The sequence below is a fragment of the Lepidochelys olivacea genome (assembly GCF_965140295.1).
Source record: "Lepidochelys olivacea isolate rLepOli2 genome assembly, chromosome: 23".
Lineage (NCBI taxonomy): Eukaryota > Metazoa > Chordata > Testudines > Cheloniidae > Lepidochelys > Lepidochelys olivacea.
The window spans coordinates 2,636,727-2,660,032 of record NC_140433.1 but is presented as its reverse complement, the minus strand read 5'-3'; the positions used below and the strand labels follow the sequence as shown (position 1 = coordinate 2,660,032).

The window sequence follows — 23,306 nt, the reverse complement described above, 5'->3', positions numbered from 1 at the left end:
GCCCCCCGCATGACCATCTACCCATCTCTCCTGAGACCGTTGTTTGTTTGTTTTCTCTTTCTTCCATTACTTTTTCTTTTTTTTTTTAAATTTTTTCTTTTTATAAAAACGGACCCAAAATGTTGAAATTTTAAAGGAAAAAAAAATGAAACTCACCAGCCACGCCTGACACTCGGAATAAAACCGCCTAGTCCCTCCCCCTCCAAACACGGGACACGGGGGGTAGGGCGTGCAAGAGAAGGGGGAATCAGCCCCCCCGCCGCCGTTTAAGACCGCCTCCGTCTCTTCGCCTCTCTCCCCCCCAGCCAAGCCAAGAAGAGCGCCGCGCCCCAGCCGGCTTCACCGCACAGCCTTGTGTTTCCCACCGCAGCAGCCGCAGTGCTCCCCACACCAGTGACAGGCGCGGAGTGGCAGGTAACAGCACATGCAGGGCACGACGAGGGAGAGGGCCACCAGCGCCATCCAGCGGATGCAGAAGTGCGGGTGCCCCAGGTCGCAGGAGCAAGGGTCCGAGTACTCGCCCTCCGAGTCTGACATACAGTGATACAGCATGCTCTCGGCACACCACATGCAGGTGAGCTGGTAGACGCAGCGTCCGATGGGGTCCGGCGCGTCCTGGCACTGGCCCCGCCCGTTCTCCTCGTGGTTGAAGACGTCCCGGCAATAGACGCAGCGGGAGGGCACGGTGTCTTCCTCCGAGCCCGCCCCGCCGCCGGCCCCTGGCTCCTTGGCGTGCTTCTGCTTGGGGGGCGAAGGGGCGGCATGGATCCGGCAGGACGGGGAGCCCTTGGGGTCTCTGAGGTGGCCCTCGCCGCCCCCCCCTGCTGCAGGGAAGCGGCGCTCCTTGCTGCCCTTCTCGAAGTGCACGCACATGCCGACCTTGTCGGGGTCGGCTTCCCGCTTCTGCACTGCCGCCCGCCTGTAGTCCTCATAGCCCTTGCTCACCCACAGGTCCTTGCATGGGTTGATGCTCTCTAGCTCCTCCTCGTCGTGCAGGGTCAGGTGCTGCAGGGGCTGGGTCTGCACCTGTGGCAGGGGGAGACAGAGGTATATCCTGCACTGTTCTCCCACTTCAGCCTCGTTAACCTGTGGGACTCGCCACAGCAGGACGTCACTGAGGCCAGGAACAGAAGGACCAATTCTGGAGCCAGCAGTACAGGGCTCTTGGAGACAGAACTCAGGAGTCCTGGCTCCCCGATGTGCTCTAGCCACCAGACCCCACTGCCCTCCTAGTGCTGGGAACAGAACCCAGGAGGCCAGATGCTCTAACTCTAAGATCCCACTCCCATAATCTGAGAGCTGGCAGAGGAAAAGGAACCATGTCCTCAGGCCTGCTGGCAGGACCCCTCAGCTGCAGCCCCAGTCCATCAAGGCAAGGGCGTTGCCAACAGCCCAGCTGCCCATCACATCCCCTCCCTGTGCCCTGGAACTTGGGGGCCCCTGTCCATACGGAACAGATCCCTGCACCACGTAGAGGATGCAGACCAAATATCAAAGCCCAGAGGAGCAGATCGAGATCAGGGCCCCTGTTGTGCTGGGCGCTGCCCAGACCCCGACCGAGATCGGGGCCCCATTGTGCTGGGTGCTGCCCAGACCCCGACCGAGATCGGGGCCCTGTTGTGCCGGGCACCGCAGACACACAGGGTGAGAGACACTCGCTACCCTGAAGAACTCCCAATCTTAATAGACAAAGGGTTGGAGAGAGAAAGGATTATTACTCCCATGTCACCCATGTGGAAACTGAGGCATGGAGAGATGACACAGCCCGTCTCACATAGGTGATTCTGTGGCAGAGCCCCAGCTCAGAGCGCTAACCCCAAGCCCATCCTCCCTGTGCACAACAAAGACCCCCAGATACCAAAGAAAACAAGAGATTTTATTAACCCCTGCTTAACTCAGACACTCTACAAACAGGTGGGAAAAAAGTGCTCTCTGTTAAAGATCACTACCCCCACTCTCCGCCCCCCGCCCCCCAGTTTCCATGCAGGGCTGGGAAAACTCACAACACATGTTCTCAAGTTCTCCAAAAAGTCACCAGCAAGAGCAGTGGGTGGAGTGGACATGCCTGGGATTTCCAAAGGTACAAACCCAGTGCCGCCCCACCCCCATGCGGGACAGCTTTAACTTGAGAAGGTGCCACCAGCCCACGGAAAAGATTCTCTCTCCCATCTCTTTCCTCGGGCTACGCAATGCCCTCCCCCATCGCGCCCAGGGCCACAGACCCCTGCCCCTCCCTGCCCAGACCCACCTGCCCGCCCTGGCTGGTCGGCGTCGACCCCTGGGCCGTGCTGAAGGCAAACTCCTCGGAGGCAGGTGAGCGGATGTAGCAGCTGGAGGAGGACTCGCTGGTCACAATGGTGATGTGTTTGGGGAGCATTTCCTTCCGGCTGTTCGAGGAAGACTCGCTGTCCGTGTGCATCTGGGAACAAAGGCGGTGGCTGTCACTAAGAAGCGCCCCTACTGCTGCACAGGGGTCAGCACTGACTGGGCAGGGAGAGCGCCCCCTACTGAGCCCCCACCCTGGTCCCTGCAGCCCAGTGCCCCTTAGCACCGCATCGGGGCCCTTGGGGTCAAGCACTGACCGGGAGGGGAGAGCGCCCCCACCCTGCTGCCTGCAGCAGCCAGTTGTTCCTCAGAGGTCTCCCTTCTGAGCACTGACCATGACACATGCTGCTTGGCATGCGTGGTCTGCCGTGATCCCAGTATAAGGAGACCGCTGGTCAAGCTGGGAAGGGGTCTGTTTTTCCTAGCACTAGTCCAGACCTTTATCAGCCAACATCTCCCTCTTGGGCCAGTTGTCCCCCAGCTTGGGTCCCTATTTCCCCTCCCCTCTCTGGGACCCCCACCTCCTTGTGGGAATGGAGACCATGGAAATCCACCCCAGCTGGTACTCACATCCCACCCTGGCTAGGGAGTAAACATGGAATCAGACGGGAAGTTTCCCAGAGCGGAATGGCATCATGAAGGCCTTTCACAGATTTTAAGGCCTGTCTCACTTATTTAGATTGTGGGCTCTGTGCTAATCCGTGCTTGTACATCACCTGGCGAATGGGCTGTTTTTCTGGCTGGCCCTAAGACCCTATTGGAATCTTATTCTACAGATTACTGGAATCTTATTCTATAGATTATTAATCGTGTTTATTACAGGATCCTCATGCAAGACTAAAGTGTCTGTTGAGTCAGTGTGAAGTGATGGAAACAGCCTCAAGCCTGGCTGAGAGCTGTTTTTGTTCAGAAGATCACCTGGTCCAATCATCCGTGGGACACGGGGTCTGTTACCATCTAATTTTGAAGTTCTCAGTCATTTTGACGGCGAGGGCTTTAAGCTGCTAGAAATAATGCATAGATTTCAAGGCCAGATCATCTAGTTTGACCTCCTGGATAACACAACCCAGAGAACTGCCCCAAAATAATTCCCGGAGCAGATCTTTTAGAAAAACATCCCATCTTGATTTAAAATTGGTCAGTGATGGAGTATCCACCACGACCCTTGAAAATTGTTCAGTGATTGATTGCTTTCACCCTTATAAATTTACACCTTATTTCCAGTCTGAATTTGTCTAACTTCAGCTTCCAACCACTGGGTTGTGTTCGACCTTCCTCTGCTAGACTGAAGAGCTGATTATTAAATATTTGTTCCCCATGGAGGTACTGATGGACTGAAATCAAGTCACCCCCACCTTCTCTTTGATAAATTAAGCAGATTGCGCTCCTGGAGTCTCTCACTACTAGGCTGGTTTTCTAACCCTTTGATCTCACTCCTGGCTCTTCTCTGATCCCCTCCCATTTATCAACATCCTCCTTGTGTTGTGGGCATCAAAACTGGATGCAGGATCCCAGAAGCGGTCGCACCAGCGCCAGATACAGAGGGGAAAGAACCTCTCGGCTCCTATCGGAGATTCCCGTTGACGCATCCCAGTATGGCGTTCGCTTTTTTGGGCGCAGCGTCACACCAGCAGCTCATGTTCAGCTGATTATAATAAGGAATCATTAGACCATCTAGTCTGACCTGCACTGCTCCCAGTTACCCCTGGATTGAGCCCCATAATTAGTGTTTGGTGAAAGCGACTCCCCCAGAAAGGTGACCAGCCTGGATCTGAAGACCTCAAGAGATGGAGAATCTCCCGCTTCCTTTGGGAGTTTGTTCGAGTGAGTAATCACCCACACTCTGATGGGTGCTTTCTAACTGGAACAGGCCTGGCTTTTACTTCCAGCCGTTGGTTCTGCCTCTCTCCGCCAGACCAAGGATCTGGGATGTTTTCCCCCAGAAGGTACTTCTGTCCAGTGCTCAACTTACCAACCCTGCGTCATCTGTCCCATCAGCGTCATCCTGAGACGAGGAGGAGGAGGAGGAGGAGGAGAGAGAACCTGGGAAGGGAAAACGGAGGAAGGTACATGAAAGTCAGTCCCCCCAGGAAGGACGCGGGCCCAGTAAGGTGTCCGGTTACTGGGGGCGGAGCTGGGAAAAAGCATTCGATGCTGGGAATGCAAAGGACCTGTGTTGGGGTCTGTCCAGGTGGGACCCCAGTGATGGGATCCCAAGGGGGAGGGACATAAGGGCACCCCCGTTGCCTCAAGCAGGCCCAGCGCCTGGTGCACCCACCCCGCAGGGACCTGAGGGTGTCAGAGCTTTGCAGCTGGAGCGACACCTCAAAAGAAAAGGGGATGTCTGGGGCCGCCCGGACCCCTCTGTGTGGGGGTGACACAAACATACACGGGCACTCTCTGTCTCCCTCCAGGGGCTGCAGCACGTATAGCGCTTGCTGAATCAGCTCTAAAGTAGGTTTCAGAGTAACAGCCGTGTTAGTCTGTATTTGGAAAAAGAAAAGGAGGACTTGTGGCACCTTAGAGACCAACCAATTTATTTGAGCATGAGCTTTCGTGAGCTACAGCTCACTTCATCGGATGCATACCGTGGAAACTGCAGCAGACTTTATTTATACACAGAGAATATGAAAAAATACCTCCTCCCACCCCACTGTCCTGCTGGTAATAGCTTATCTAAAGTGATCATCAAGTTGGGCCATTTCCAGCACAAATCCAGGTTCTCTCACCCTCCACGCCCCCGCCCCAAACTCACTCTCCTGCTGGTAATAGCCCATCCAAAGTGACCACTCTCTTTAAAATGTGTATGATAATCAAGGTGGGCCATTTCCAGCACAAATACAGGTTTTCTCACCCCCCCCCACCCCATACACACACAAACTCTCTCTCCTGCTGGCAATAGCTCATCCAAACTGACCACTCTCCTTACAATGTGCATGATAATCAAGGTGGGCCATTTCCAGCATAAATCCAAGTTTAACCAGAACGTAGGGGGGGGGGGGGGGGAGGGGTTAGAAAAAAACAAGGGGAAATAGGCTACCTTGCATAATGACTTAGCCACTCCCAGTCTCTATTTAAGCCTAAATTAATAGTATCCAATTTGCAAATGAATTCCAATTCAGCAGTTTCTCGCTGGAGTCTGGATTTGAAGTTTTTTTGTTGTAAGATAGCGACCTTCATGTCTGTGATTGCGTGACCAGAGAGATTGAAGTGTTCTCTGACTGGTTTATGAATGTTATAATTCTTGACATCTGATTTGTGTCCATTTATTCTTTTACGTAGAGACTGTCCAGTTGGCCAATGTACATGGCAGAGGGGCATTGCTGGCACATGATGGCATATATCACATTGGTGGATGTGCAGGTGAACGAGTCTCTGATAGTGTGGCTGATGTTATTAGGCCCTGTGATGGTGTCCCCTGAATAGATATGTGGGCACAGTTGGCAACGGGCTTTGTTGCAAGGATAGGTTCCTGGGTTAGTGGTTCTGTTGTGTGGTATGTGGTTGTTGGTGAGTATTTGCTTCAGGTTGGGGGGCTGTCTGTAGGCAAGGACTGGCCTGTCTCCCAAGATTTGTGAGAGTGGGGTGGGAGAGAGGGGGTTGGGGGGGTGAGAAAACCTGGATTTGTGCTGGAAATGGCCCACCTTGATTATCATACACATTTTAAAGAGAGTGGTCACTTTGGATGGGCTATTACCAGCAGGAGAGTGAGTTTGGGGGGGGGGGGCGGAGGGTGAGAAAACCTGGATTTGTGCTGGAAATGGCCCAACTTGATGATCACTTTAGATAAGCTATTACCAGCAGGACAGTGGGGTGGGAGGAGGTATTGTTTCATGGTCTCTGTGTATATTTAATGTCTTCTGCAGTTTCCACGGTATGCATCCGATGAAGTGAGCTGTAGCTCATGAAAGCTCATGCTCAAATAAATTGGTTGGTCTCTAAGGTGCTACAAGTCCTCCTTTTCTTTTAGCTCTAAAGTAACTTGGGGATGGTTCGCTCAGGCAGCTGCCCCTTGTGCTTTTAGCGCCAGAGCTCCTGGGTTCAATCCCCGGGGGGGTGGCATGCTGGGCACGTTCCAGACAGAGCAGAAGGGAAGGTTCCCATCCCAGGGGCAGGCAGGCAGGAGGAGGGAGGAAATGCAAAGGGGGTCTTCTACGGGGATCAGTTCGCTTGAGGGGGCACAGCAGCAGGAGGCCAGTGCAGGGTAGTGTCCCTTTAAAGCCGGTGAGCCCTGTAGCAGCGCTCAGTGTGTTCCAGGCTGCAGAAACCAGACGGGATTTGGGGGCAGGCGTGCTTTCAGAAGAGCGGGGGGAGGCTGGACTGTGTGTAGGGGGCTGGCGGGGAGGGGGCTGAGTGTGAATGGTGAGAATGCTGGCACTGCGGAGGGGCAACATGAAGGAAGGACTGGCAGAGACAGGTGGAGTGCTGCAGCGCCCGGAGATTTAAAATCTGATGTGCTGGCGGACGGGAAAGGGGGGACGGGACGCCGGGACGGTCAGGGGAAAAGGACACGACCAGGCCCGACAGCACGGATTGGAGGGGGGCAGTGTACCAGAGAGCAGAACGAAGCAGCCCCCCAGCCAGGAGAGGGGATGGGGAGCAGAGACTGGGCGTGTCAGGGTCGGGGTGTGTCAGGGTTCCTTCCCCACTCTGAACTCTAGGGTACAGATGTGGGGACCTGCATGAAAGATCCCCTAAGCTGATTCTTACCAGCTTAGGTTAAAAAGTTCCCCAAGGTACAAACTTTGCCTTGGCCTTGAACAGTATGCTGCCACCACCAAGCATTTTAAACAAAGACCAGGGAAAGAGACCACTTGGACACGTCTTTCTCCAAAATATCCCCCCAAGCCCTACACACCCCCTTTCCTGGGGAGGCCTGAGAATAATATCCTCACCAATTGGTTACAAAATCATCAAAGACCCAACCCCCTGGGTCTTGGAACAATGAAAAATCAGTCAGGTTCTTCAAAGAAGGATTTTATAAAAAAAGGAAAAGAAAGGCAACAATCATCTCCGTAAAATCAGGATGGAAAATAATTTCCAGGGTATTCCGATTCAAAACACAGAGGATCCCCCTCTGGGGGAAACCTTAAAGTTACAGAAAACAGGAATAAACCTCCCTCTTAACACAGGGAAAATTCACATAAAACAAGACATAAGCTAATCCGCCTTGCCTGGCTTACCTAGACTGGCTGCAATATTGGAGACTTGGATTGGGATGGGTTGGAGAAGATGGATTTCTGTCTGGCCTCTCTCAGTCCCAAGAGAGAACAACCACGTAAACAAAGAGCACAAACAAAAGCCGCCCCCTCCCACCCCAAGATTTGAAAATATCTTGTCCCCTTATTGGTCCTTTGGGTCAGGTGCCAGCCAGGTTAGCTGAGCTTCTTAACCCTTTACAGGTAACAGGATGTTGCCTCTGGCCAGGAGGGATTTTATAGCACTGTACCCAGAAAGGTGGTTACCCTTCCCTTTGTATTTATGACAGGGCGGGAGACAGGCAGGAATCAATTATGGGGGCAAAGGAGAGGGAGGAGTTAAGAATAACCCCCAGATCATGGCGGGAGGGGGGAAGTGGAGAGGGCTGGGGAGGGGAGATAAGGAGCCAGGCTCTGGTGCAGTGCCCAGGCCTTTAGATCCCTGGGAGCTCTCTAGGGAGTTGACCCAACAGCGGGGGGACAGCGGGGTGGGCAGCAGGGCCTGGGCGGGGAGGGTTGGGAAGACAGTGTTCCCCTGAGGTGCTGGGACCTCCAGCTAGGAATCCGGGGCTCCCTCCCCCCCCGGCAACTCCGACATGGAATGCCATCCACCGAGGTGCAGCAACGGCACTGGGGCATCGGGGCCTCCTGAACATCAACAGCCTCCCCACCCCCCCCCCGGCCGGCCACAAAGGGTTCATATCTCCATGGCACAGGTGCGGGAAACCGAGGCCGAGACATGTCTGAGGTCAGACAGGTAGGGTCGGTGGCTGACCCGGGAACTGACCCCACGTCTGCTTCCCTGCAGCCGGCTGTCTTGGCCACAGGGCCGTGCTAAGGTGAACTCAGGTCGCTTCCAGCATCAGGGTTCGCTTGGTTCTGACCAACAGCCCCTAAGGGGCGGGTGAGGAACAGGCAGGACCCATGCCACCAACCGGTGCCCACATCTCCCACCAGTCCCTCCCCAAGCCAGACCAGAACCCCCAGGGGGGAGCCAGCCAGGCTCGGGACCCCAGCCAGCACACCCATGGGGCTGCCAGCCAGCCTCACGCCCCCTGCATCTCTCACATTGCCTGGGCCCCGCACCCCGCCAGGGGCAGCCAGCCAAACCCTCGCCCGCTGAATCTCTGCGGGCCCCGGACGATGGTGCCCCACCTTCGGCGAGCTCCTCCAGGGCGGCCTGCACGCTCCGCTCGAAGGCTGCGGCATCGGCGGGGCTCTGGAAGGTCAGGCCGAACTTGCTGTCGCCGACTTTCCAGTGGTGGAAGATGGGGTTCACCTTGTTGTAGACGAGGTCCTTCTTCAGCACGCACTCCAGGATGGTCTGCAATGGAGAGGGGGAGATTAGGGCCCCGCAAGCTGCCCCTCCCACCCAACCCCTCCCCAGGAGTCAGGCTTACGGTCTGGTCGCGCAGGCGCTCCCCGCAGATCAGGAACTGGTGCCGCTGCCCACCCTCCTCCGGGCGCCGCACCTTGCCGATCATGACGTGGCTCAGGCCGCCCCCGCCCATGGGCACCCATCCCCCGCTCGAGTCGTCTCGGGTCATCACCACAGCTCGCACCCGAAGCATGTAACTGCGGGGGGCACAAGGAGGCTCAGTTAGAGGCTCGGCCGCCCACTGCCCGGCTCCCCACACGCAGTCTGTGTGTCCGCGCCATCCGTCGCACCGCCTGTCTCACGAGCACCCGTCGCACGGGCCCCGCACGCCATCCGTCGCACCGCCTGTCTCATGAGCACCCATCGCACGGGCCCTGCACGCCATTCGTCACACCCCCTGTCTCACGAGCACCCATCGCACGGGCACTGCATGCCATCCATCGCACTGCCTGTCTCACGAGAGCCCATCGCATGGGCGCTGTACGCCATCCGTCACACGGGCACTGCATGCCATCCGTCACACCCCCTGTCTCACGAGCACCCATCGCATGGGCACTGCATGCCATCCATTGCACCGCCTGTCTCACGAGAGCCCATCGCACGGGCGCTGCACGCCATCCGTCGCACGGGCCCTGCATGCCATCCATCACACCGCCTGGCTCACGAGCACCCATGGCACAGGCGCTGCACACCATCCGTCACACGGGCACTGCATGCCATCTGTCGCACCGCCTGTCTCACGAGCACCCATCGCACAGGCGATGCACGCCATCCGTCACACGGGCACTGCACTCCATCTGTCACATGGGCACTGCATGCCATCCGTCGCACCGCCTGTCTCACGAGCACCCATGGCACGGGCACTGCACACCATCCATCACACGGGCACTGCATGCCATCCGTTGCACCGCCTGGCTCACGAGCACCCATGGCACGGGCGCTGCACACCATCCGTCACACGGGCACTGCATACCTTCTGTCTCACAGCCTGGCTCAAGTTGCACAGCCTGTCTCACGAGGCACTGCACATCTCATAGCAGGGGCACTGTACCCCCGACCAATGTACAGTCTGTCTCATAAGCATCCATTGCACAAGCACTGCAGGCCCTACCAATGCGCAGCCTGTCTCATGTGCACCTATTGCATGGGCACTGCACGCCATGCATCGCCTGGGCACTGCACACGCCCATCGCATGGTCACTGCACAGCCCCGTCACATGGGCAAGGCAGACCTTGCCAAGTACAACGTGTCTCCCTTGTGCACCTATTGGACAGGTACTGCATGCCTCATAGCACGATCACTGTACACCCTGCCGCACGGACACTGCATGCCCTACCAATGTGCAGCCTGTCTCGTGCACTGCGTGCCCTGCTAAAAGATCCTTCTGCTTCACAGGAGCCCATCCACTGCACGGGTCCTGCATGCCCCGTTAAAGTACAGCCTGTCTCATGTGCACCCATCGCACGGCCACGGCACACCCTGGAAAAGGATCTTTCTGTTTTGCAGCTGCCCATCCATTGCACAACCACTGCAACAGCCTCCCACACTGCACACACAGTGCACACACCCCTAGCATGGGCACTGCACACATCCACCCGCCACCCGCATTGCGGGCACCCGGCACACAGCGCAGAAGCGCCTCGAGTGTCACATGCACCCACTGCGCACCCACTGCACCTCTCCAGTGCACCCGTCACACGCACGCTGCGTGCACCTGTCGCACAAACAATTACAAATGCTTCTCGTCTCCCAGGCGCCCCTTGCACGCACGCTGCCCGCTCTGCTGACATTCCCGGCTAGCACGTACCAACTGCAGGGGCCCCGCAGACCCCACCGAAGTTCAGCCTGTCTCCTGGGCTCCTGTTGCAAGGGCACTGGGCAGCCCTCTGCACCGCACTGCACTTCCCCACCGCTCACACACTGCATGGAACCCCAGGGTCCCTGCCTCAGGTGCGCTCGCTGCCCGAGCCACACACCTTCAGCCTGTCCTACACACACCTTGCCCCGAGGCCATTTGACCGGTCTTGCCCACGCCCCTTGCCCACGTACCCCCACCCCCCGGGGTGCACAAGGGACGACCGCCTCCATCATCCCACTGTGCCCCCCGCCATGCCGCTCTGAGCGGAGGGAGGAGGCTGATGGTTGTGTAGCTTTGGGGCATGTCATGACATCATCCCACCTCAAGCGGCCTACTCACACAGCCTGAGACCGTTCTCCTTTCCCTGCCCCTACCCCCCGAGCCGATCCCCATTCCCCACTCTCCCATGTGCCCCACAACTGATCCCCAGCCCCTCTCTCCCATCTGCACCCCCAGCTGATCTCCGCCCCCCTCCCCAGTCTGCACCTCCCAGCTAGTCCTCAACCTCCCACCCTGCCTGCCCTCCCCCAGCTGATCCCAATCCACCCCAGCTGAATTCTGACCCCCTCCCCCACCCACCTCCCATCTGATCCCCCAATCCCCCACAGCTGGCCCCTTTTGCTCAATGTTCCTCGATGCCCAGTGTGAATGGGCAGCTCCGTTCTGAGGCCACAGGGTTCAGAGGTTGGTCCTGAAGGGCACTGGGTGCGGGGAGGGGGCCTGAACAGCGCCAGTTACTGAGAATGGAGAGGAAATGGAATGGGGGGTGGGGGGTGTGCACGATAGCTGGTTTTGGTCTAATGAGCTGAAATTTCAAAAAGAAAAGTCACTTTGAAACGGAAGAAACTGACCCTCCTCCCCACACACACTGCTCCCCCTTGTCCTTGAAGACACCCTCTTTCCCAGGGGATTTCAGTCTGCATGGCCCAGCCCGTCCTGGGAGACCCTGAACGCCCGTGGGATGCTGCCAATTGTGGCTGGCTTCCTGGTCTGGATGGAGATTCAACCCAGCCACCTGGCTGCTTTGCCAAGTCGAAGCCCAGGGTGGTGTGGGTCACAGAAATGCTCCAAGACAGGGTGGCCCCACGGGCTGCCATTCCAGCATCCGATTCTCACAAAGGGGAAGGAAAGCAAAGCCTGAACCCAGTGGCTGGAAGGATTTTACGCCCATCCCTGCCACAGCCGAGGGCTCCAGCCTCGGAAAAGCTCATGTTCACTCTGAAAACTGCTGGCCCCGACCAGATGATGGCCACCCCCAGCATCAGCCCTGGAGGAATCACCAGTTCTCTTCCTCGAATGCTGCCAAAGACTCCCAGTGCCTATTTCATTTCCCCATGACCCCTACCTGCTCCCTGCTCTGCCCATGCCCCTCAATCCTGACCTGCAGCACCCTGCTGTCCCAGCCCCCGGGCTCTTCCCTCCCCCACCGCTCTTCTCGTGTCCCTCAATCCCACCGCAGCCCCCTGCTATCCCAGTCCTCCCCTTTCTTTGCACACTCCCCATCCTCCCACTCCCACCATGATGCCAACCAACTGGACAGGCAACTGATTAACCGTTCCCTCCCACGCCTCCAACCGCAGCCAGCAGCAGCCTCAGCTGCCCAGCTGTTACGCAAACATGGTGCTAATCGGACTTTAAAAGCGGCTGCATTTGGCTTCCATCTACAGACGTTAATCATTGACAGTTTACAGCTGGGCGGGCGGTGTTGGTTCAGGCAGGGCCCCTTGCACACCCAGCTGCACCCAGGAGGGCAAAATTTGCAGCAGGGCACAGAACCTAAAGGCCAGGCTGAAGGAGGGAAACTGGTTAGGGGTGAGGGCCCTGGGATGGGGCTCTGGGTTTGAGTCCCGTCTCCGCCACAGGCTCTCCTGGGTGACTCACTTTGCCTCTCCTCTATGACCTGGAGAGAATGACCCTCCCTCTCATCTCAGACTGGCTGGGCAGGGGTAGGGGCTGCCTCCCACGCAGTGGCCACACTCAGAAGTTGTGCCCACCGCCCTATAGCACAAGAGGTACAAAGGCACCCTCCCGCGGAGGCCGTTCTCCCAGGACAGAGGAGCTTTTCCCAGTATAAGCTACATAAAAGGTCCTGGTGTAACTGTCCACTTTAACTATTTCCATTAAAAAACCAAACATCACCCCCCCTAATCGAAAAAGGGGGGGGAGTAGATCCAAACCCCGGGTCGGGACCAGGCCTCACTAGGTGTCCATGCCACGCCCAGCACAACTGGACCTTGGCTAACAGAGCAGCCCCCGCCTGCCCCCAATTTCTGCTCGGGTGCACGCAGCGCTTGGGGCAGTGGCATCTTCTGACCCCCTGTCGTCGGCCAGGGCCCGTGCAGTGCTTGGCATGACGGACAGCCCTCCAGGGTTGGCAAGGGCTGTGCCGCACCTGGCACAAGGGGAGACCCCCGACATCAGCAAGGATCCGAGCAGCAGGTAGCCCTTCAGTCTCAGGCAGGGCTCTCGGCGCTACCAGACTGGGAAAGGTGACCATTGCGAGATGCGGCCCTGAAAATTTGGGTCCCAATAAGCTCTCTGCTGTAACCTCTGCCCACGGTCCCACACTCCTCATTTCCAGCACTCCTCTGCTCTTCACCTGGCGTTTTCCAAGCTCGCCGACAGGGAAACGTTCCTGGAAAATTTCCACCAAATCCACCCCAGGTGGATTTTCCATCTCTTGAAGTCTTCAGATCCAGACTGGCTGCCTTCCGGGAGGAGATGCTCCAGCCACACACATGCATCCGGGCTCAACACAGGGATAACTATGTGACATTCTCCAGCCTGTGCTATACAAGAGGTCAGACTAGATGATTGAATGATTCCCTCTAGCCTTAGTTTCTATGGATCTATGAATGAAACTCAGGCTGTGTCTGTGCGAGGGAGCCTGTGTGGGGATAGCCCCCTAGTGTAGCTTATGCCAATAGAAGGGATTTTTCGGTCAGCACTGTAACACCACCGTTAGCCACGTGGGCAGAAGCCCTTTTTTGTTAGCATAGCGGGGTCTGCACTGGGGATTTTCTGGCAGAGCTGCGTCAGCTGAGATGTGATTTTTTTTTCCATACTCTGAGCTGACATAGCTATGCTGGGATCAGTTTTATGCCGACACCAGGCCTCAAGTGCTGTGCTTTCCTGCTGCGCACAGAGCGGAAGGCCTTTTGGGCAAGGCCTAGAACTAAATGAAGAACTGATTTTTCAGTTCATAAGCTGAACTGAAAAATGAAGAGATTGGTTTGGTTTGAGCCCAAAGGGATTTTGTTTGTTTTTTCCTAGTAAAAAAGAAAAAAAGGTCATTTGGGGGGTTTTTCACCTTTAAAAAACCAGTTGCATTGCAAAACAAAACGCCGTTTCGAAATGAGAACTCAAACCATTGCATTCGGAAACGGCCGAACAAACCATTTCAACTTTTTTGATGGAGCCCTTGCTCCCCCTCCCCCCCGGATGAAACTATCTGCTGAATTTCACCCATATTTACTATATGCCCTCTCCAATTACCCAGCTGTAGCAGGGACCATCTTTTTGGTCTATGTTTGTACAGCTCCAAGCACAATGGGGTGCTAGTCCTCAAGTAGGGCTTCTTGGGACTTCTGCAAAAACAACAACATACATGGCACCTAGAATTGCAAGATCTATCCATTACCAAGCGAGTAGGTTAGATGGGGTTGCTTTAGAGCTAATCTGATTTTCTGTGGACTCCCAGTTTACTCCAGGGTAAAAGATAGTCAGGCCCAGGAAGATATTAAACAAGAAGCTACAATCAGAGTTTTCAAGACCCAAAAGTCCAGGCTCTCCTGGTAACCTCAACTCCTCCACACAGAAGCTAGAGGATGAGGTATGCTGTTCGCCATAACTTTAAATCCTCAGAAACTATGCCCATAGGTTCTCAACAAAGCCTGTAGCTAGCACAGCTCCATCCAACCATTCATGTACCTCGCCCAGCTGCCTGCCAGTACAATATTGTTCCTCATCGTCCAGTGGTTTCTCCAGCCTTGTTTTAAAATGTCCCTCCCCTCCAGAAGTCAATTCTACAGAAGATCTCCCCATCGAACGCCTGTCCTTGTGTTCAGTCAAGATTTACCCTTTCTTTAATTTCATGGCGTTCAAGGCCAGAAGGGACAATCGGATCACCTAGACTGGCCAGGACACAGAACTGCACCCAGTTACCTTTGCATTTGGCCCTGTACATTGAGCATCTCTTCCAGCAAGGCAGTCAGTGAATCCACCACTTCCCTTGGGAGCTTGCTCCACTCACCAGTCACCCGCACTGTTAAAAACCAGCACCTGGTTTCTAGCTGGAATTTGTCTGGCTTTAACTTCTTGTTCTGCTCTTCTCCGTTAGATTAAAGAGCCCTTTGGTAGCCAGTCTTTTCTCCCCGCGAAGGGATACAGACATCTTGACCAAGCTTGCTCTCGACCATCTTTTTAGTAACTACCCAGACAGGCTCCGGGAGTTGCTAAGGCATTTTCCCCAGCCCTCCTGTGCCCCTGCTCTGCGCACTCTCCAGGTCTTCCACAATTTCATCCACAGACACCTAGTTTTAACCCCTTCGCCCACCCATCCCAGGGGTTTAAATCTTCATATACGGGAAGATGGTTCTTTATTGCTCCACCTGCCACCTACCAAAACCAGGCAGACGTAGCTCTTTGTGTCTTCCTCTGGAAATCAACCCCCCATTCACCCTGCTGATTTTTTGCCTGGCGCAGTAGAACAAGGGGACACCGAACGGCGACAAATGTAAAGCTGATACTTGGGAAAGGCATTGTTATATACAATGGACTGTTCACCTGTGAAACTCCTTGCCACAAGATTATCCTAAAGGCCAAAGTGCCTAGCGGGATTGCAAAAAAAAAAAAAAGTGTTAGACGTTTATATAGATAAAGGTTATATTACACGGATTAGACAGAAGTAATAAGGGTTACTTATACGGGAAGCTCATTGGGGACAGAGACTATCTTTTTGTTCTGCATTTGGTCCGCACCTAGTGCAACCTGGTCCTTATCTATGGCTGGGGGGTGCCCACACACTACTGTAAAACAAAGGATAAATACTAAGGCAGACGACAGGCTGTTACTGAGCTCTCTCACAATTCACACAGTGCAACGATAATAATTCTCTACATCTACGCAGAGGTTGTCAGCCGAGGATCTCAAAGCACATCACAAAGTTTCTCTTCCCAAGGCACACATAATGGGAGTAATTTACCCAAAGCCATACAGTGAATCAGGGGCAAAGCCAGGGACAGCACCCAGGACAGAGAATAGCATCGCTGGGCCTTGCTCTAACCACTCGATCCTGCTGCCATCCGAGTAAGAAATCCACTACCTCATGTTCTCATGCTGTGTAAGTCCTCTATTGTCACAATGACCCTTATTTAACTTGGGTGGTAAACTCCTCTGGCCAGGGGCCACGTCGTTTTTCTCTATAAATACGATGGTAACAACAATTGCACGTGGCTTCCACAGCCCAATTTCATCGGAGGCTCTCAAAGCTTTTATGAAGGAGGATCATGTAATTATCCCCATTTTAAAGACAGGGAAACCAAGGTACACTGAGGGGAAGTGATTCCCCAGAAGCCAAACAGTACGTGAGTGGCAGGACTGGAAACAGAACCCAGAGCCCTGAGTCCCACACATCCACTCCCCTCCCAGAGCAGGACATAACCCACCAGTCCCAGATCTGGAACCCAGACCCCCTACTCCCTTCTCAGAGGCAGGAACAGAATCCAGGAGTCCTGACTCCCAGGCCCCCCTGCTCTAACCACTAGCCGACATTTCCAGGCACAGAACCCAGGCCTGCTGACTTCCCATCCAGAACTCTAACCATTGCCCACTCTGCCTCGAACACATTAATGGAGCTGGAGGCATAAATAATAATATTTCACATGATCCATCTGACACAAGTCCCCCTGCTGAAACCCAAGAGCGATTACTCATTTTGCTTTATTCACCAGCTACGACTGTTTTACTTAAAATAAAATCATATTAAAACATGGGTGTATATTAAAAGAATAGAGATTGCTGCATCAAGTTTAGAATCATAGAATCATAGAATATCAGGGTTGGAAGGGACCCCAGAAGGTCATCTAGTCCAACCCCCTGCTCAAAGCAGGACCAATTCCCAGTTAAATCATCCCAGCCAGGGCTTTGTCAAGCCTGACCTTAAAAACCTCTAAGGAAGGAGATTCTACCACCTCCCTAGGTAACGCATTCCAGTGTTTCACCACCCTCTTAGTGAAAAAGTTTTTCCTAATATCCAATCTAAACCTCCCCCACTGCAACTTGAGACCATTACTCCTCGTTCTGTCATCTGCTACCATTGAGAACAGTCTAGAGCCATCCTCTTTGGAACCCCCTTTCAGGTAGTTGAAAGCAGCTATCAAATCCCCCCTCATTCTTCTCTTCTGCAAGCTAAACAATCCCAGCTCCCTCAGCCTCTCCTCGTAACTCATGTGTTCCAGTCCCCTAATCATTTTTGTTGCCCTTCGCTGGACTCTCTCCAATTTATCCACATCCTTCTTGAAGTGTGGGGCCCAAAACTGGACACAGTACTCCAGATGAGGCCTCACCAATGTCGAATAGAGGGGAACGATCACGTACCTCGATCTGCTCGCTATGCCCCTACTTATACATCCCAAAATGCCATTGGCCTTCTTGGCAACAAGGGCACACTGCTGACTCATATCCAGCTTCTCGTCCACTGTCACCCCTAGGTCCTTTTCCGCAGAACTGCTGCCTAGCCATTCTGTCCCTAGTCTGTAGCTGTGCATTGGGTTCTTCCGTCCTAAGTGCAGGACCCTGCACTTATCCTTACTGAACCTCATCAGATTCCTTTTGGCCCAATCTTCCAATTGGTCTAGGTCCTTCTGTATCCTATCCCTCCCCTCCAGCGTATCTACCACTCCTCCCAGTTTAGTATCATCCGCAAATTTGCTGAGAGTGCAATCCACACCATCCTCCAGATCATTTATGAAGATATTGAATAAAACCGGCCCCAGGACCGACCCTTGGGGCACTCCACTTGATACCGGCTGCCAACTAGACATGGAGCCATTGATCACTACCCATTGAGCCCGACAATTTAGCCAGCTTTCTACCCACCTTATAGTGCATTCATCCAGCCCATACTTCCTTAACTTGCTGACAAGAATACTATGGGAGACCGTGTCAAAAGCTTTGCTAAAGTCAAGAAACAGAATGACGTTTGGGATGGCTTTGTATCATTTCATGCTAAACCAAAAGGCCCTACAAAAACAAACCTGCAATCGGGCAAATGTTACAATGGGTGTTACCCAGATAAGACTGCAAGCAGGCTTTCGGGGGTCTCTTATGGTTACTTGGGAAGGGGAGGGCTCTGCTATATAGGAGGGGGCGCCCAGAATGGAAAAGTGTGGTGCCTACTACTAGGATAAATGCTGCATGCTTTTTCTGGGTTTACTGTTTAACAAGTGGGGAGACAGGGAGTGGAGTCTAGTGGTTAGAACAGGGGGGCTGGGAGCCAGGCCTCCTGGATTCTGTCCCAGCACTGGGGTCTAATGGTTTGGGCAAGGGAATCTCGGAGTCAGGGCTCCTCGGTTCTATTCCCAGGTCTGCCACTGTTATGCATTGTCGAGAAAGTCACCTCCCCCGCTCTGTCCCCATTTCCCCATCTGTAAAATGGAAATAGCAAGGCTGACCCAGCCCTCCCACAGCATGAGCCCTTGATGACAGAAGAGCCAGCAGGAGGCGCTGCAAGTTGTAGCCAAGCAGGCGTGCCCTTTGCCAGCCATGAATGCACTAAGCGTGGTGAACGTGCCTCCCCTCGGAGTTGCTGAGAGCACTTTTCAAACATGGATGGATCTAGGCTCCTGGTTCCTCTGAGAAATGGATCAGATTCATTATTTCCATTTTACAGATGGAGGAACTGAGGCACGGAGCAGGGGAACTGGCTCGCTGAACGATATGCAGCATAGTTGTGGCAGAGCTGGGAATGGAACTCAGGAGTCCTGATTCACAGCCTCACCCCTGTTCTACCCACCAGAGCCCGCTCCTCTGTGAAAAAGTTATATTTTGCAGCTACTGATATTTTGCCTCATTACACACATACGCACACACATTTACTTCTCAATTTTGCTCTGAAATAAATGGTCAACTTTTGCAACAACAGAAAACAAGAATGAAAACTTTCCTGCTTAAATAAAATCAACTGACCACCAGTATGTAATGAAAGAAGCTCTCTCCACCAATCAGAAGACAGTGCAATGCATTTCCGATAATTCAGAATATGAATGAAGACCCTTTTAAGACAATCCCCTTAATAAAGTAAAAAATCAGAAGCAAACACCAGATTGCCCCCCCTAAAATATAAGAATACAATAATTAAGAGTGTTTTAAGCATATACATGACATCACAACGCGTTGCCATGGGAAACGACATTATGTATTACAAGATCAAAGATACTGAAGCAAAGTGGATCTACAGATCCCTGGTTTTTAGGAGGGTGGGGGGAGGAAAATAAGGGAGAAATGGGGCGGCTACAGACGCGAAAAGGACAATACTGTTCAAAGACATAAGGCATCCTTACAAACACCCCAAGTCAGCCATTCCCCATTTTCCAGTCCACACAACCAAGCATTTTTCTCCAAGCCCCACCATCATAACACTTTAAAAAAATAATCATTAAAAAATATCAGATCTAGGGTTTTTCACTGCAGGGTTTTTATTTATTTAACACGGGGAGGAAAATTTTAAAATAATAAATAAATAAACCCAAACCCTTCTGCTCACACAACCATGAATTAAATTTAAATATTATATATATAATTACCCACTATGACTAAAAATCAAACAGACCTTTTGCCAGGGCTTAAAATGCATGTCTCATTCCCCACCCCCACTGCCCCCAAACACAACCAAAGCCTAAAATTATAGATCTATATAATACACATTGGAAATTCGATTCTTTTACCCACACCCTGGCCTCCCTATTTGCAGGAGCTACATTTTTTTTAAAAAATCCCACATCCTTCCGAACAAATAAATGAAATATTCCTAGAGCACAATATTTTAAAATTCACCATCAAAGCATCTTCTAAGCACTCTTTTCCTGCAACAAACACACACAAATTAAAATCCAACCCAAACAAACATACAATGGCTATAGATCATGCCCGGATACATACTGTCCAGTTGCGAACCTTCTTGCAGAAGCTGTCTGCTGGTGCATATATTTATGGAATCAAAACAGTAGAATTTATTTTGTAGAAAGAAACACCCCAGATGTGATCTGTAACCCCCCCACCCCCAAGCACCACTGGCTTCCCCTCTGCCAATGCTGTAGGTACTGGACAACATGCATGCAAAAAGGTATGTTGAAAACGCTTATCTATGGCCCAACTGCTTGATCCTTTCAGCCCATCTCAATGGAAACCATGGGATTTTTGTGAATGGAGGGTCACATGACCCAAGCTAGGCTCTTTGTCCCTCTCCCTTCAATAAACAACAGGTGAACAAGAAAAAAAAAAAAGAATCCAAGATATATAGGAGGGGAAATATAGTCACAGGATGTGTCAGCTTCACTCCACATCTCAGTTTTAAACAGTCACCAATTCCCACTGTGTGACAGTACCAGATATAAAGGACCCCCTCCCACTCCCTACATCCCCCTCCCCAACCAAAAAACTGACATGCCAAGAAGGGAAGGAAATTAAACCCACCATGATGGATCCTCTAGGTGAACCCTGTCTTCTTTTTTTTTTTATGAATGAATCCAGATGCAAATAGGATTGATTCACAAACAAATACCCTTCACGTCCCCCCACCCTTTTAGGGAGGGGGGACATCTAATTTCATTCATAAAAAAAATCATAATAAAATGGTTTTGGCATTAAAAACATCATTAAAAATAAAAGAGGATGGAGAGAAGAAATTAAATTAAAAACAGCAGCAGCAGCAGCTGGGAAGAAGGAGAATGGAGAAATGAAAGCATGCAAGATGTTTTTAAAGATGTCATTTTATTTTGCCTCCTTCTCAAATGAAAATTATTATTTTTTTAGGCAGCAAAACAAAATTTTAAAATCTCGATTGTTTTGCCAAAAAAGGGGGGGCATAAATTGGATTAAAATATCCCCCCCTTTTCTTGCTTTTATGGGGATTTTTTTAATGGGGGGGCAGATGGAAAATGAAGACCGACTCACTCTACTTCCATGGCTGGTGCAGCTGCTCTGTGTGTGTGGCTTGTGTGTGTTTTATATGTTGGTAGGATTTTCAAATTTTTAAAAATTTCTTTTCTTTTTAGTTGTTCATCATTATAAGGAGAATGAAGATCCAGCAGCCATTTTTCAGCAAGTAACATTTCTAATCCCTCCTCCCCCTTTTTTCCTATCCCCCCCATTCCCAACCCACCCTCCCTCCCCGCCACTGCACCTGCCTTGGTTAATACTGACCACAGCTGGGGGCCTGGACTGATTTCTTACACCGGGAGTGGAGAACCAGGAGCTGGGGAGAGAAGAGAGAATCCAAAGCTGAGCTGGGAAAAGGAACAGAGAAAAGTGGATTCCACTTGGTCCTAATGCCCCTATAGGATTAGGGGAGGGGAAATCAAAGCATCTGAACATTAATCATCCGCCGATGGTTACGGAGGGAAGAGGACGTGGGTCGGAACCGGGCTCGGAAGAGCCTCGGGCAGATTGGCAAGCAAACCCAGATCCAGTGCTGAATTTCTCACCTTGTCTCTATAATGGGCCAGAACCAGAATCCCAGGTTTGAAATCGAGGGAGGACCAGCACGCAAACCAAGATCCGATCCTAGTCTCATCTCTCGTCCCACTGAGCCCAAGTAGAATCCGAGATCAGAACTCTGGGAAGGATCCGCACGCAATTCCAGAGCCAATCCGAATTCTAATGTCGAAGATCATGTTGGACAAACACCTGTCAGGGATGGTCTAGGCTTTACAAGGTCCTGCCTCAGCGCAGAAGGCTGGACTTGATGACTTCTCAAGGTCCCTTCCAGCCTCACATTTCTATGATTCTATATCCCATCTCAACATGCCAAAGCAGAATCCCAGGTCTGAACAATGGGAGGGATCAGCTTGCACACCCAGATCCAGTCTGAATTTCACAGCTCGTCTCGTTATCTCTAACTGGCTGGTACCGAAGCACTAGATCCAAACGATGAAGTGGATTGGAATGCAAACCAAAGTCCCGATCCAAATTTTGTATGTCATCTCCAGCTCTAGCAGGCCAGAACCAGGGCCCAGAACATGCCTGAATTGGGGGTTAGATCAGAATTAAATTTCTCATGCAAGAGGAAGGACGGTCCTGTGGGTAAAGAACTGACTGGGAAACCAGTGCTCTGGGTTCAATGCCCAGGCGTTGCTACAGACTTGCTGAAGGACAGCGGGCATGTGCTTAAGTAGCTTCCTGAGTCTGGGCTTCTCTGTGTGCGTCAGCTCCCTAGCTATAAAACCGGGAGAGTGAAGCTAAGTCCCTTCAGAGAGGGAGTGAGAGGATAAACCCATCAGCGTTTCTGAGGCTTGGTTACTATGGTGATGCCAGAGAAGAACCTACCTTGATCCTAATTTTGCAACTCATGAGCCAAACTGGTTTTCCCAGCGGTGGGAAAGTTTGGTTCTAGATCCAGGCTTTGTGCCTAGGACCCTGGGTCTCCAGTTCCTGTTAATACAAAATTGATCAATTGAAAAAAATTAACCCAGATTCTGAGCCCCTAAGGGCAATTTTAATTCTAAAAAAACCAACCCCCAAACCCTCTTTCCTTTTAAATGCACAAGAACAGGAGGCTTGGTTATTGCCATGACAAGGGTTGAAGCCCCAGGAGAGGGATAAATGAGTGGGACTTGATGTTCTTACTGGGGAAACACATGGATTCATGGGTGTGTGCTTAGAGGGGGCAAAGGATTGAGCCTGGCATTTAACACTGCCAAGGACAATCTGGCTATCTACCCAAAGTGCTTATATGAGGAGGCAGGAGACCGGGGTTCTATTCCTAGCACCGGCCTGCTGGGTGACCTTGGGCAAGTCACTTCCTCGTTCTGTGCCTCAGTTTCCCCATCCGTAAAATAGGAATAATAATGCACTTCACTAAGGAGATCGGTATCAACATCTACTGATAAGGGTTAGGGATTATTACATGTTCCTCCTCCTCCCCCCAACAGCACCTGCACACCTCACAATCTTTAATCTTGTTAGCTCCACAATGCCCCTGGTATTGACAGAACTATTATCCCCACTGTACAGATGAGGAAACCGAGGCACAACAAAGTTACAGCCCAGATTTTAAAAGGTGTTTAGGCACCCAGCGTCGTAATGCCCTGCAGATTCATGAGCCCCATTATCATGTCGGCACTTAGAAGCCTACATCCAATCCTCTAGGCCTTGCAACAGTTAAAAATCAGGGCCGGAAGGACCTGGTCAAGGTCATTCAGGTGGTCTACAGCAGAGCAGGGAATCCAAGGCCAGCCTCCCAAGTCGTGGACCTCCTGCCCCAGGTGTGACACCCCAGCCCAGCCAGTACACAGCTAAGGCCTCCACCTCAGTTAGCAGCTGTGCCTG

At 52.5% G+C, this 23,306-nt stretch overlaps 1 protein-coding gene across 2 annotated transcripts; it reads right to left on the bottom strand.

Annotated features, from left to right (window-relative positions):
- Positions 1-166: 166 nt before the first annotated feature.
- SPRED3 (sprouty related EVH1 domain containing 3) lies at positions 167-19,963 on the bottom strand (the record flags this gene model as incomplete). 2 transcript variants are annotated; one of them, XM_084613032.1, is made up of 6 exons in its annotated part: positions 167-1,026; positions 2,249-2,419; positions 4,298-4,368; positions 8,679-8,847; positions 8,924-9,098; positions 19,920-19,963. In XM_084613032.1, the coding sequence occupies 6 exons, from the start codon at positions 19,961-19,963 to the stop codon at positions 340-342; spliced, it is 1,317 nt and encodes a 438-aa protein (XP_084469158.1). In that variant the 3' UTR covers positions 167-339. The 2 variants fall into 2 exon arrangements, with proteins under 2 accessions (XP_084469158.1, XP_084469159.1); XM_084613033.1 differs by lacking the exon at positions 19,920-19,963 and adding an exon at positions 13,360-13,408.
- Positions 19,964-23,306: the final 3,343 nt, after the last annotated feature.